The 13056-nt window shown below is 50.1% G+C and overlaps 1 protein-coding gene across 3 annotated transcripts in view; it reads left to right on the forward strand.

Moving 5' to 3' along the window:
- Nucleotides 1-13056, forward strand: part of GRAMD1C (GRAM domain containing 1C) — a 1284216-nt gene that overhangs the window by 352028 nt on the left and 919132 nt on the right. For all 3 annotated transcript variants that reach the window (XM_069202670.1, XM_069202671.1, XM_069202672.1), the window contains exon 4: nt 11586-11689. In XM_069202670.1, the coding sequence (XP_069058771.1) occupies nt 11586-11689 (104 nt within the window). The remainder of the gene's footprint in view (nt 1-11585; nt 11690-13056) is intronic.

The following is a 13056-nucleotide window of genomic DNA, read 5'->3' on the forward strand; positions in this document are numbered from 1 at the left end:
TTCTCAAATCTTGCTGCTGTCTTCAGGGTTCGATTTTCAAGGGAAGGGAAGGGTAGGGCTCAGGAGGGACGGGATGCAAACAGCAATCAACAAAGGGCCTCTCGTCTCCCTTTGTTCTCAGAAGTACAGACTGCAGGCAGCTGTGGCGGCAAGGTGAGAAGGAATCCCTTGTGTGCTGCAGCACAACAAAAGGGCAGAGGGCAAGTGTCCTGGAGGCAGGTCACAGGTCAAGTGCAGGGCCAGTATAGGTAGCGCTTCACGAGGCGCTAATGGCCCTGCGGATTACAGAACAGAAGGGAAAATTCTTCTGTCCCCTCGTCTCCCCCACCCTTGTCCCCCGTGTCCCCCCCACTCCAAAATCTGGGGGGACATATCCCCCGCGTCCCCCACACTTCCTACGCCCATGGGTACGGCCTGCATCTGAGTAAGGAGAGTCCCTGCGCCCCCACCTTTTTTTCAGAGTTGAAGAGTGTCCGCCAGGCTGCACAGCCTCACAGACACTCGTCATCTTCAGGTCAGGCAGCCAGGCCCTATACATGCCCTGGCACCTGACTAAGCCGAATTTTGCCGGGCAGAACATTTCACGCCCTGTGGGCGTAACCTCCTCAGTCTGGCAAATGACTACGAGGGATGTGCGTCACTGGTAGACTTGGGTGGGCGCCTCGGTTTTTAGTCTTGAGATGCCCAGGGCCCATTGCCCATCAGTGAGGCTTTGTAACAGAGTGGGGTGAAGTCAGGAAATCTCACTGACCCCATCGCACTTTTTGATGATTAAGGGAAAGTCCTCTCATTGGTTGACCCTTGACAAAGTCTGCAAATGAGATGGAGCGGCAATGCCTTCTCCAGTCCTCAGGAACCACTGAGGCTTCCCTTCCGCCACCCAATGTCACCACTGCTGCCTGGTAAAAATGTTTTGTCAAGTGCGAGTATATATGTATGAAAATGAATGTATGTGTATTTGTGTGTGCTTGCTGTGAATGGGTGTGTGCATTTGTGTGCGCTTGTGAATAGTAGATGTATGTGTGCGTGCTTCTGAATGGATGGTGTGTGTGTTTAGGTGTGTGTAGGTGTAGTAGTGGTACCCGGCTCAGGCAAAATACCGACCGCCACTATTTAAAAGTGCCTTTCTAAAGCCGGGCAGTCATGCCCTCTCGTTACATGCATGTGTTTCTTCAGTTGGACAACGGTTGTGCCAGCAGTCGTGCAACCTCATTTACTGTGCCTGTCTGTTTTTCAGCACACTGGGGTTATGGGAGTACAAGATCCAAGGTCCTAGACTACAGCAGGTTTACCAGAGCACACCAGAGTTCATGTGCGCGGCATATAATCTGCCAAAGCTGATTTCAAAAGTAGAAGAGACGTTCAATGACAGACACCTGCACGCGCCAGGGGCACATTTAAAAGCGCGAGTCGCTGGTGATTTAACTGGATAGCATCATCTCAAAAGCCCAGAAAGTATTCACTGAAAGTGAACGCCATGGCCCAGCAGATGTAAATTGCAAGTGATGACGCCGAATTAATGTAATACAAACTCCGACAGATATTATGCACATTTTTGCACTAAAACGAATTATCGGCACTTTAATAAGTTGTATTTTGCTGTGCTTCGCTGAACTGGGCCTGACTTCTATCTTAGTCTGAAGCAGCATTATGCGTGTTTTCACTTGTCCCATTCTCACACCGCATATAACCAAATTGTGCTCTGATGCTCAGTATTCACATGCTGTGCTTGAAGAACTACCAAGGAAAATCTTTCACAACATTCAAGGCTTCTCTTGGTTATAATACATTAAGCCTGTTCATTTGTGTGACTTCTGCGTGTGTAACTAGATTTGTCCCTCTAGCCTGTGCTTCCAGTGCCATTAGATAAGAATAGGGCACATTCATATTTATTTAGTGCTTGAGAGGGGGCATTAGGTTACCTTGTACAGAAAGTATTATGATTTGTCAGTTTACTGCTACATTTGCTCACCCTATGCTGACTGTCCTGTTTCCATCGTATTCTATGTTGAAAATGTCTGTCTATACTAGAACATTTGGAAGCGAGCCAGTTTTCTGATTCACCGACTAAACCCTTGTTGGTTTGCCTCATGATTTGAGCTTGGGATATTTTTGCCTTAACATCATGTCATTCTAATAATGCATTTGATTGCGCTTTATGCTGATGCCGTGTTCAACCATTTTGACTATTATTTTTGCCTTCTGTAATGCGCTTGAGTTATTTAATAAACCATTATGATTTGTATTTTACTACTGACTGTTTAGGGACACATAGGCCCTCATTACAACCCTGGTGGTAAATCCCGCTTTCCGCCATGCTGAAGACCGCCAACATACCGTTGCGGCGGCGGAATTCCGCTACAGGTACTACGACTCACAGCTCGGAATCCGCCACAATACAGACACCCACACAAGTCTGCCACACCAAAGGTCAGTGATAAACTGGCGATACCAAAACCCACACCGTCATGCCAACAAGAATACGCCCACACTATCACGACCCATGAATCAACACAGCGGTCTTTCAATCGTGGTAATCCACTGGCGGTACACACCGCTGCGCTCAAAATACACACACATTTACAAAACACAACCACATTGGACAATTCAAAGTACACACACCTGACACACATACACACACCACACCCACACCCCCAATCCAATATAAAGCACACACCCACATCAGCCTCAAACCCTTATAACCAACATTTTGAAAGAAGGCCAGAGAGAGAGATTAGCTAACACAACACTAGCATCCACAGACACACAACACCATCACTTATACAACACCCACGCACCTCAAACAACACACACCAACACATCCCCTCACACATCACAACAGACAGCACCTCACACATCATCCACACCACATCATGGCACCTCAGAGACACTCAAGGTTTTCAGAGGAGGAGCTCAGGGTCATGGTGGAGGAAATCATCCGGGTAGAGCCACAGCTGTTCGGATCACAGGTGCAGCAGATATCCATTGCTAGGAAGATGGAGCTATGGCAGGGAATCGTCGACAGGGTCAATGCAGTGGGACAGCATCCAAGAACACGGGATGACATCAGAAAGAGGTGGAACGTCCTAAGGGGGAAGGTATGTTCTTTGATATCCAGACACCAGATTGCTGTACAGAGGACTGGCTGTGGACCCCCGCCTCCTCCCCCACAACTAACAACATGGGAGGAGCAAGTCTTGGCAATACTGCATCCTGAGGGCCTCGCAGGAGTAGTAGGAGGACTGGACTCTGGTAAGTCATATCTTAACTATTTTATCCCCCCACCCCACCTGCATGCCATCACATACTCTCACCCTCACACCCATCACCCCAACACCCCACAGTTACCCCACTACCACAACCCACACATCCCAAAATCAAGCCCTGCATGTAACACCAATGCATGGACATCCATCACCAAAGCATGTCCAGTAGAGAGACTCACTCATGCCCCAAAATCACCAATCAGACAAGGGCCACAGCAATAATGCAAGCACAGGAGTAGAGGTTAACTCACCCATTGCACAAGATGGCACACACAGATACTAAGATTATGCATTCACACCCCAACAGGACCCCTACTCAACGTCACCGGACAGGAGGTGCCAGACATATCCAGTCCCCACACAGAAGAGGCCCACAGTGATGACAGCAGCTCTGCACGCCTGGATCAAGATTACCAGCCCGGCCCATCAGGGACCTCAGGACAGTCGGTTCCCCTGACACAGTCACAAGCCACCACTGAACCTCCCCCCTCAGGAAACACCGCCACAGCACCCACCCAGCTGGCCCATCCCTCTGTCCCCAGGACACGTCAATCAGCAGTGTGTCCACCACTACAGGGAACACAGGCAACCCCACTAACACAGCACGATCAGGGACCTGGGGGCAGTGGCAGTGGGCACACGGTTCAGGGGACAGAGGCACAGGATAACAGGGAAACTGGGAGGACTGCTGTGTGACAGGGGGAGGACAGGCCCCCCAGGGAACCCACTCTCTATGAGGCACTCTCCAACATCATGGGAGCTTACCACCATTCCCAGGAGACCATGGACACAGTACTGGCCAAGTTTCAGGAGACCCAGCGGCTGCAGGAGGAACACTACCTGGGGATCAGGGAGGACTTGAAGTCCATTAACACCACCCTGGTCACCATTGCAGGGGTGCTGGCAGACCTTGTCAACACCAGGAGGGACACAGTGGCACACCAGCGGGCCCCTGACACTAGCCTGGACGATGAACAGCCCTCCACCTAATGCCGGCGCTAGTGGACAGGAGGCACCGCCACAAGAATAACAGACCACCAGCACCCTACCCCCTGCAGAAGGAGAACCACCCCGCAAACGGTCCCTGAGATCCAGGAACAAGACAGAGAACATTGCCAAGACCCCCGCCAGGAAATAAGACCCCCCCAAATGTCACCCTTCTGTCCCACTTTGACACCCTGTCCACCTTAAACCGCCATTGCTCCACTTCCTATGCCCCATTGGACAATGCACCTGTGAAACAAAAAGACTGGACTCTGCCATTGACATTCCTCCACCATCACCCCAGCCCATTTCACACCCCCTTCCACTTATTTGCATAGAAATAAACACCCTTGAATCACAAAACAATCTGGAGTCAGTCTGTGCTTTCACAAATATGTAATTGCGAAACCTCTGGAATATAGCAATGTCAATGTACTTGTTCACATACCAATGTAATACAGCTGTAGGCCAGCAGTAAACATAGCAGAGGGCACAGAGTGAAATGGAAAGGCAAAGTAACAAGTCAGGGTCCATACACTGAGTGAAAATGACAGACTTATGCTAGCTCCAACAATAATATGAGATGTGGGAAGCAGTTACATCTTCTTACCTGTGTCTCACTGGAAGTATTGCATGATGATGTTGTTTCGGTTGTCTACATCTTCTTCTTCTGCCTCCTCTTCTTCACTGTCCACAGGCTCCATAGCTGCCACAAGACCACCATCTGACGCATCCTCCTGCAGAAAAGGCACCTGGCGTCGCAAAGCCAGGTTGTGCAACATACAGCAGGCAACGATTATCTGGCACACCTTCTTCGGTGAGTAGTAGTACCTGTAAGATGGAGGCACTGGAATCTGGCCTTCAGGAGGCCAAAGGTGCGTTCTATAATCCTCCTAGTTCGCCCATGTGCCTCATTGTAGCGTTCCTCTGCACTTGTCCTGGGATTACTCACTGGGGTCAGTAGCCATGACAGGTTGGGGTAACCAGAGTCACCTGCAAATGTCGAGGGACAACTGTTAGACAGACACTAACCCTTAGGGACAACCCCATATCCAGACACCTATGTCAACTGTGTTGGGACCTTGGGCTCACCTATTAGCCACACACGGTGTCTCTGGAGTTGCCCCATCACATAAGGGATGCTGCTATTCCTCAAAATGTAAGCGTCATGCACTGAGCCAGGATACTTGGCATTCACATGGGAGATATACTGGTCTGCCAAACACACCATCTGCACATTCATTGAATGGTAGCTTTTCCGGTTTCTGTACACCTGTTCATTCCTGCGGTGGGGGGTGACAAATGCCACATGTGTACCATCAGTGGCACCAATGATGTTGGGGATCTGTCCCAGGGCATAGAAGTCACCTTTCACTGTGGGCAAATCCTCCACCTGAGGGAAAACGATGTAGCTGCGCATGTGTTTCAGCAGGGCAGACAACACTCTGGACAACAAGTTAGAGAACATTGGCTGGTACATCCCTGATGCCATGGCCACTGTTGTTTGAAAAGACCATAGACCAGGAAATGGAGTACAGACAGAACCTGCACAAGAGGGGGGATTCCTGTGGGTTGGCGGATAGCTGACATTAGGTCTGGCTCCAACTGGGCACACAGTTCCAGGGTTGTTGCACGATCAAGTCTGTAAGTGATAATGATGTGTCTCTCTTCCATTGTCGACAGGTCCACCAGGGGTCTGTATACCGGAGGATGCCGCCATCTCATTACCTGCCCCAGCAGACGTGCCCTGTGGAGGAGAACAGCGAGCAGAGGGTCATCCAACACTTAGGTATCACAATGTGTTATTTGGTAAAACGTTGGAAATTCGCAATGTGCCTTTATTTGTCCGTATTCCAGGCCTAAATAGGTGTGACGCAATTTTCCCCCCCTGCTATGTGGCCCCCTGAAATGGCGACTGCCTGACCTGTAAGGTGGGACAAGGGGAAATGAGGTAACTGCACTGGCGTTGTACACCGTCGCGGTGGTGGAAGAAAGTGGCGCAATTCAGCATTGGTTAACATTGGGTCCTTTGGGTCCCAGGAGCCAATGACGATGTACGCCGGCGGTGACGGTACGCACCACAGCGGATGTGGCCGCCATTTTCTTACTGTTCCCTCACTTGATATCTGACCTTCAACAGTAGAGGACCTACACTGCAAGTGCTGCTGTGACCTGTGTCTGGAAGCGACGATGGCTACAGTGTCTGGGGAAAGGGCCCCTGCCTTCACTTCGGAGGAGTTGGAGAAACTGGTGGATGAGGTCCTCCCCCAGTACACGCAACCATACGGTCCTCCAGACAAACAGGTGATCATGGTGGATGGCACATGATTGTATGGAGTGTCGTGGATGGAAGACGGTGGGGAGGGGGACAGGCCAGCATGTCAGGGTTGTGTGTGTATGTATGTCTGGGCCAGGGTGGGAGGTGAAATGTACGGGATAGAAACATCCATTTTTACTTCACTTTTCCTCTAGGTCACCGCTCACCAGAAGAAGGGTATTTGGCATGCCAACGCCAAGGATGTCCAGACCCTGGGGGTCTACCATAGACGGAGCACCCACCGCCGTAAAAGATGGGAGGACCTGCGCCGCTGGAGCAAGGAGACGGCGGAGGCCCAGCTGGGGATGGCCTCCCAACGTGGAAGGGGTGCCCGTCGCACCATGACCCCCCCCGATGCACCGGATCCTGGCAGTGGCCTATCCGGAGTTGGATGGGTGCCTGAGGTCATCACAGCAGCCATAAGGGGGTGAGTACACTCTAATTCAGCTGACTCGGCGTGCTTTACGAGGTGTCTGGGTGGGCGAAGTGGGCTGTGGGTTCCCCTAGGCCAGGGCGAACTTGGTAGGCTAGGTCCCTTGTTAGGCAGGCTCTGTGGCAACCCAACCCCACTACTGGTAATAGCCATCTACAGCTAGTCAGGCTCCTGTGACTTCCAGGCGTGCAGCAATTAGGCTTAGGCCTCGTCCCCCATGGACATGTGAATTTGCTAAGAACTGTTAGTGCATGGCTTAGTGCATAGGGCTGCTCCCTGTGTGTTGTGTCCACCAACAGTAGTGGTGTTGCATGCACTGAACATGTGTTTCTTCTGTCTCCCCCCCCTTTTTGTTTTGTCTCCCTGTTCTTGCGTGCATTAGCATCATCTGGCGGAGGAGCAGTGGCACCGGAGCAGGAGGGAGCTGCAACCCAGATGGCCCTAGAGGGTGAAGCAACTGAGTCTGAAGCCACCAGTGGGACGGAGGGCAAGGGGAGCTCCACGACGGGGACAGGAGCATACACCAGCGACAGTGACTCGTCCTCTGAGGCGAGCTCCCTTGCGGTGACTGGCACCTCTGTGCCCACCGCATCAACAGGTACAGCCGCCACTCCTGTCCAGCACCGCCCTCCCAGCAGCCCCTCAGCATGTGTCCCGTGCCCGCTCACCCAGGAGGGTGGGCATCTCCTTTGCCCCAGGAACCTCAGGCCTTGCCCCAGTCAGCCCTGCTGCCCTCAGTGAGGGGGCTATTGACCTCCTGACATCCCTCACTGTTGGGCAATCTACCATTATGAATGCCATCCAGGGTGTTGAGAGGCATTTGCAACAAACAAATGCATACCTGGAGGGCATTCATTCTGGGCAGGCGGTCCGACAGAGAGCATTTCAGGCTCTGGCCTCAGCACTGATGGCAGCCATTGTCCCTGTGTCCAGCCTCCCCCTCCAACTTCCTCCACCCAGACCCAATCCCCTGTACCTCAGAATATCCCAAGCACACCATCAGACCAGCATGCACACTCATCAACACACAAGAGTGGGCATGGCAAACATAAGCACCACACATCCCATAAGCACTATCCCCATGCAGACACACCAACATCCACTGCATCCACTGTGTCCCCCTCCTCCACATTCTCCTCCTCCCTCCCTGTCTCGTCTCCACTCACACCTGCATGCACTACATCCTCAGCCACTACCTCCATCACCAGCACGCCCATCAACACACACCGCTCACGTGCAATCACCACCCCCACTGCCATTCACACATCCCCAGTGTCCTCTCCCAGTGTGTCTGTGAGCCCTCCTCCCAAAGTACACAAACGCAGGCAAACACCCACCCAACAGCCATCCACCTCACAACAGCCTCCGGCCCATGCACCTTCACCCAAATTCAGCAAACGTACACCTCCTACAACCACTACCTCTTCCTTCACTCCCAAACCCCCTCCATCTTCCTATCTCAGTGTGTCTAAGAAGCTTGTCCTGGCTAACATTGACCTCTTCCCTACACGTCCCCACCGTCCTTCCCGTAGGGCCAGGCTTTCCAGGTCCCAGCCCAGCACCTCAGCCACAAAATACCCAGGCACAGTGGTGCTAGCAACTGCGGTGTCATCGAGTGCGCCACCCATCAGGGCTGCCAGTGTGCCACCTAGAGAGGCAAAGGACATTCCGCCACCTGCCAAGGAGAAGAATTCTCCCACATCCCAGAGGGAGAAGCCGCACCTACCAGCCACCAAGGGCTCCTCCAAAGCAAAAGGGGACAGTGTCAAGACACCTGCGGCAACATCAAAGGTGAGCAGGTCAGGACAGGGCACAGTGGCTTCGACTGAGCGACCAGAGTCACCCCTTCTGTCAACCACTACACCAACCTGTACTGTAGCGGACACCGCCACCTGCACTGCCACCTGCACTGCCACCAGCACCGCCACCTGCACCGCCACCAGAACCACCACCTGCACTGCCACCTGCACCTCCACCTGCATGTCTGCAGCCTCAGCAACAGCCCCCAGCATCTTCCCCAGTGGGCAGCCGTCTGAGGCTGTAGGAGATGTCCTGCTGTGTCCCTCAACAGGTGCTGACACATACACCACCACCAGCACCTCCGCCACAGACACCGCCTCAAGCACCGCCACCAGCCCCGCAATGTGCTCAGACATTGCCACCACAGCTGACATGGCTACCATCCCCAGTGGGCAGTCGTCCGAGGCTGGAGTAGACTTCCTGGACCCTGCCCAGCTTCCATGAGGCATGACTCTCATCACTGTTTGCACCTGCAGGTGGCAGGCGAAGCCGCAGCAGGGTGGGGTATGTCTCTGCCTCCATGGCGTATCATGCTACCTGTTCCTAGGCTACCTGTTCCTAGACACACAAACCCATGTGAGGTAATGGGACCAGCCACACTGCATGTGGAGCACTCTGGGCACCAAGCCCCCTCCAGAACCAGTGGAGAATCACATCCACTACCTCAGTCCTTGGCAGGATGAAGCACTCTGGGCACAAAGACCCCTCCAGAACCAGTGGCGACTGTTATCCACTTGAGAGTCTGTGGCTTTGCACTCCCCAGGATAAAGCAGTGGGCAAACCACCCACTGGAAAGACTTGAGAGACTGTGGCTTTGCACTCACCCAGGATAAAGCAGTGGACAAACCACCCACTGGAAAGACATGTGAGACTGTAGCTTTGCACTCCCCAGGATACAGCAATGGGCATGGAGCCCCCTCGTGCAGCAGTGGAGTCGTGCGTTAATTCGGCTGAGGTGCCCCCCTCCCCTTCCCCCTGAGGTGCCTGTTTAATATTGATCTGATGCCCCTGCAGTGTTCTCTCCGTTTCGAGTCAGGTATCTTGTGTGGACTTCGCCCATGCATTTTGGGACCACTGGTCCACGGACAATGATTGGAACACTATCCGGACTGGTGTACATATTTGTATATACGGTTTTCTGCACTATCTGATTTTTCTTGATTACAATTGTTACAACCATTTCCTTTTGTCCTTGCGTTCTTCCAGGGGAAGAGGGGGTGTATATGTAATGTTGCTGCATGTATTTGTGTGTATGGTGTTGTGGGTGAGGGTGGGGGTGGGGGTATTGCGTGTTGCGTGTGTGTGTCACTCTCTTTTCCCTCCCCCCTCCCCTGCGTTGTACGTGCAGTACTCACCGTGGGCATCAACGGTGTCTGTCCTGCTCCTGATACAGAAGGAGGAAGACCAGCATGGGCAGGACGTGTAACTCGGGCTCCATGGCATCCTGGTTCCTCGTTGGGTGTCGAGAAGTGATTGGTTTCCCTTCTGTGTACTGTTTCTGCCGTGCTTTTGATAGCGTTGGTTCCGCCCCAGAAAAGGTGGCGGCTAGGCGTGTTAGAATACAGTGGGTGGTACTTTCTCCTCCGCCTGTCTGTTGGCGGTGACCGCCGCGCTGTTTGTTTCTACCGCCGTGGCGGTCGGAGTGTTAAAGTGGCTGTCTATGTTGGCGGTTTCTGCCATGGTCGTGATTCAATTTTTTTTCCTGCTGGCCTGTTTGCGGTATTACCGCTGCTTTAACACCGACCGCAAGGGTTGTAATGAGGGCCATAGTCTCATCTAGTCTTGAGGCTCAACACTCACCCTGATTATGTAGAGGCGCTTTAGCTCTCTACTTTATCAGAGTTTTGAGATAGCATTAACACCAGCATAGAAAAATAATTAAAATTTGAAATTTTACAGCACTGATTTCAAAGTCGTACCTACTAAAGTTCATGTACCTTGCAGCCAGGTGGAATATTTGCTCTTGTGCCCCTATTTATAATTGTACAATTAGAGGGCTTTCATATTTCCAGGAACAGTTTTTTATACCCAAGTCTAATCTGAAATTGAAATGCTGCAGTAATGCTTTTGAGATGCTTTGACCTGATGCTGTTCTCTTGTACTCTTATCTGCTTTGAAACGTACCCTTGCAAAGTACTTCGAGCCAAAACGTCCTTAGTGTTTGGTGCATTGTAAGACACAAAATACACATAAGTGAGACAAAATGTAATTGATAAAAAAAATGTTTTTTGATTTTCCTTTTCTAGATGTATTTCAAGCTCCAGTAAAGCTTCATCGTGTAGATCAGTGTTATTTAACTTCCACAACGACTACTCAGTGGTTGTGCGACTCGTAACAAAATTTGTGATTTGTGAGAGTAGTACAGACAGGCATATACTAGAGTCTAGCAAAACGCGTCATCTTTTAGAAATAAAACCATATTTAGAAAAGCTCCAACCTTCCCATTAAAATTATAATTTTTTTTTTTTTTTTTTTTTGATAATTAAATAAAATATTTCTTAATCTGTGCATTTGTTCCATCTATGCTTGTTTCTGTACAGATCGTAGAAATCATTTAGGCTGTGGTCCCCGCTTCCAGTTGTGATTCAGTGGGGGTTCCCAGAAGTCCAAAGGTTAAGAACTACCGGTGTAGATTGTTCTATCTCATGTTTGGAACAATGTGGTAAATCCGTTTTATGCTTGACTGATTATTCGATTGGAAAAATATTTTAGCCGTGAATAAAGAAAAATGTTTGTGTGTACTTGTGGACTGCTCGTTTGTAATCGTGTTTCTTCTTTTCTTCAGATTATGCCTGCGCCCTGCAGAGGGATATCCTCCTACAAGGGCGTCTGTACCTCTCTGAAACTTGGCTCTGCTTTCACAGCAACATTTTTCGATGGGAGACATCGGTAAGATAGCGCCTAATGTCTCTAGCACACTTTAGCCCTCTTTTCAAATCTTATTTTTAAATGAAAAGAATTTCAAGGATTTATAGCTCCTTCTTGGGTAGACTGTATTTCAATTTACTCAATACTCTTTTGCTGGTATTTAGTATTTAGTGCAGCAACACTACCATGTCAACTGTTTGATACACTTTAGTAATTAATTGAGCAGTGTTGCTTTTGCCATGCCATTTAATATCATGTTGCATCAAGTGTCACTCTTGTATAAATAAATACTTTAATTGCGTAGCAGACCCGCCTAATGGTTACTGATGGAATTCATCCACTTGCATTGATGGTGAAATTCCCTACAACTCTGGTGTGTGACAACGATGATTGTGCAGCAGCAGTGAGACCTGGAAGGTATCTAATGAGGTTGTTTGTATGGGGGTGCCAATGTGCAGCCTCCGTACTTGCTCATTGACTGATGAGTGTACGTTCTCGATTGATAGTAGCAATTTCCATGCTGGGAGAACCAGGAAGGTCTCAAGAAAAGCATAAGTCCACCAGCACGGTTGAAGGGCTACAAGTGGCAGGAGCGACTGTCAGCCCTCTTCTAGGGTGTCTGCCAGCTAAAGGTCAACTGCAAAGAGCAGCTTTGTAATGATGTGGCAAGGTTATCTAAGGTATTCAGCAAAATGCAAATTATGCAGCATTTTCTCTGTGGTATATTTATTCATTTTAAACAACGTTTTTGGTGAATTCTGCAAAATGTGCACATTAGTCAACCAAGGCTAACATAGATGTTATGCAACTATAAATTCCAAAATACGGAATCCAACCTATGAATTAGGAGGAAAAATAATAACATCTAGTGGGAACGCACAAAAAGGTTTATGTCTCAAGACTTCTGGAAAAGCACTGTTGATTTTTGGAAAGGATTTATCAAACCAAGACTAAGGGCTAGGACCCCGGAGTTCTCCTTTGCAGGCCCTTCAAAATCTAAAGTTTCTGATGGATACAACTACCTGTGGATTCCTCACCTTATGATTCCTCACCTTATGAATTCTCCCAATGTGCCAGCATTTGATGGAAATTTTCTTCCTAGCTCCTCACATCGACGAGGACGTCACAATTGCACGGCTCCACACGTGACCGTCTGATGTCATTGGAACCTTAAGAGGTCCTCGACGGCGTGCTGACGTCAGTTTCACCATTTGTTACGTGCCTTTGAGGCATAAATCACAATTTCTGTTTATATAAGAACAAAAATATATACATTTTATAATAAACAAAGTGTTGGTATGACCAGACAGGCAACGGGGAGATGGGAGGGACTGATAGGAATCCACAAGTAGCTACTGTATCCACCAGAAAAAGCGTTAAAGAAGGTA

This window comes from Pleurodeles waltl, chromosome 8 (genome assembly GCF_031143425.1).
Source record: "Pleurodeles waltl isolate 20211129_DDA chromosome 8, aPleWal1.hap1.20221129, whole genome shotgun sequence".
In the NCBI taxonomy this organism is placed as follows: Eukaryota; Metazoa; Chordata; class Amphibia; order Caudata; family Salamandridae; genus Pleurodeles; species Pleurodeles waltl.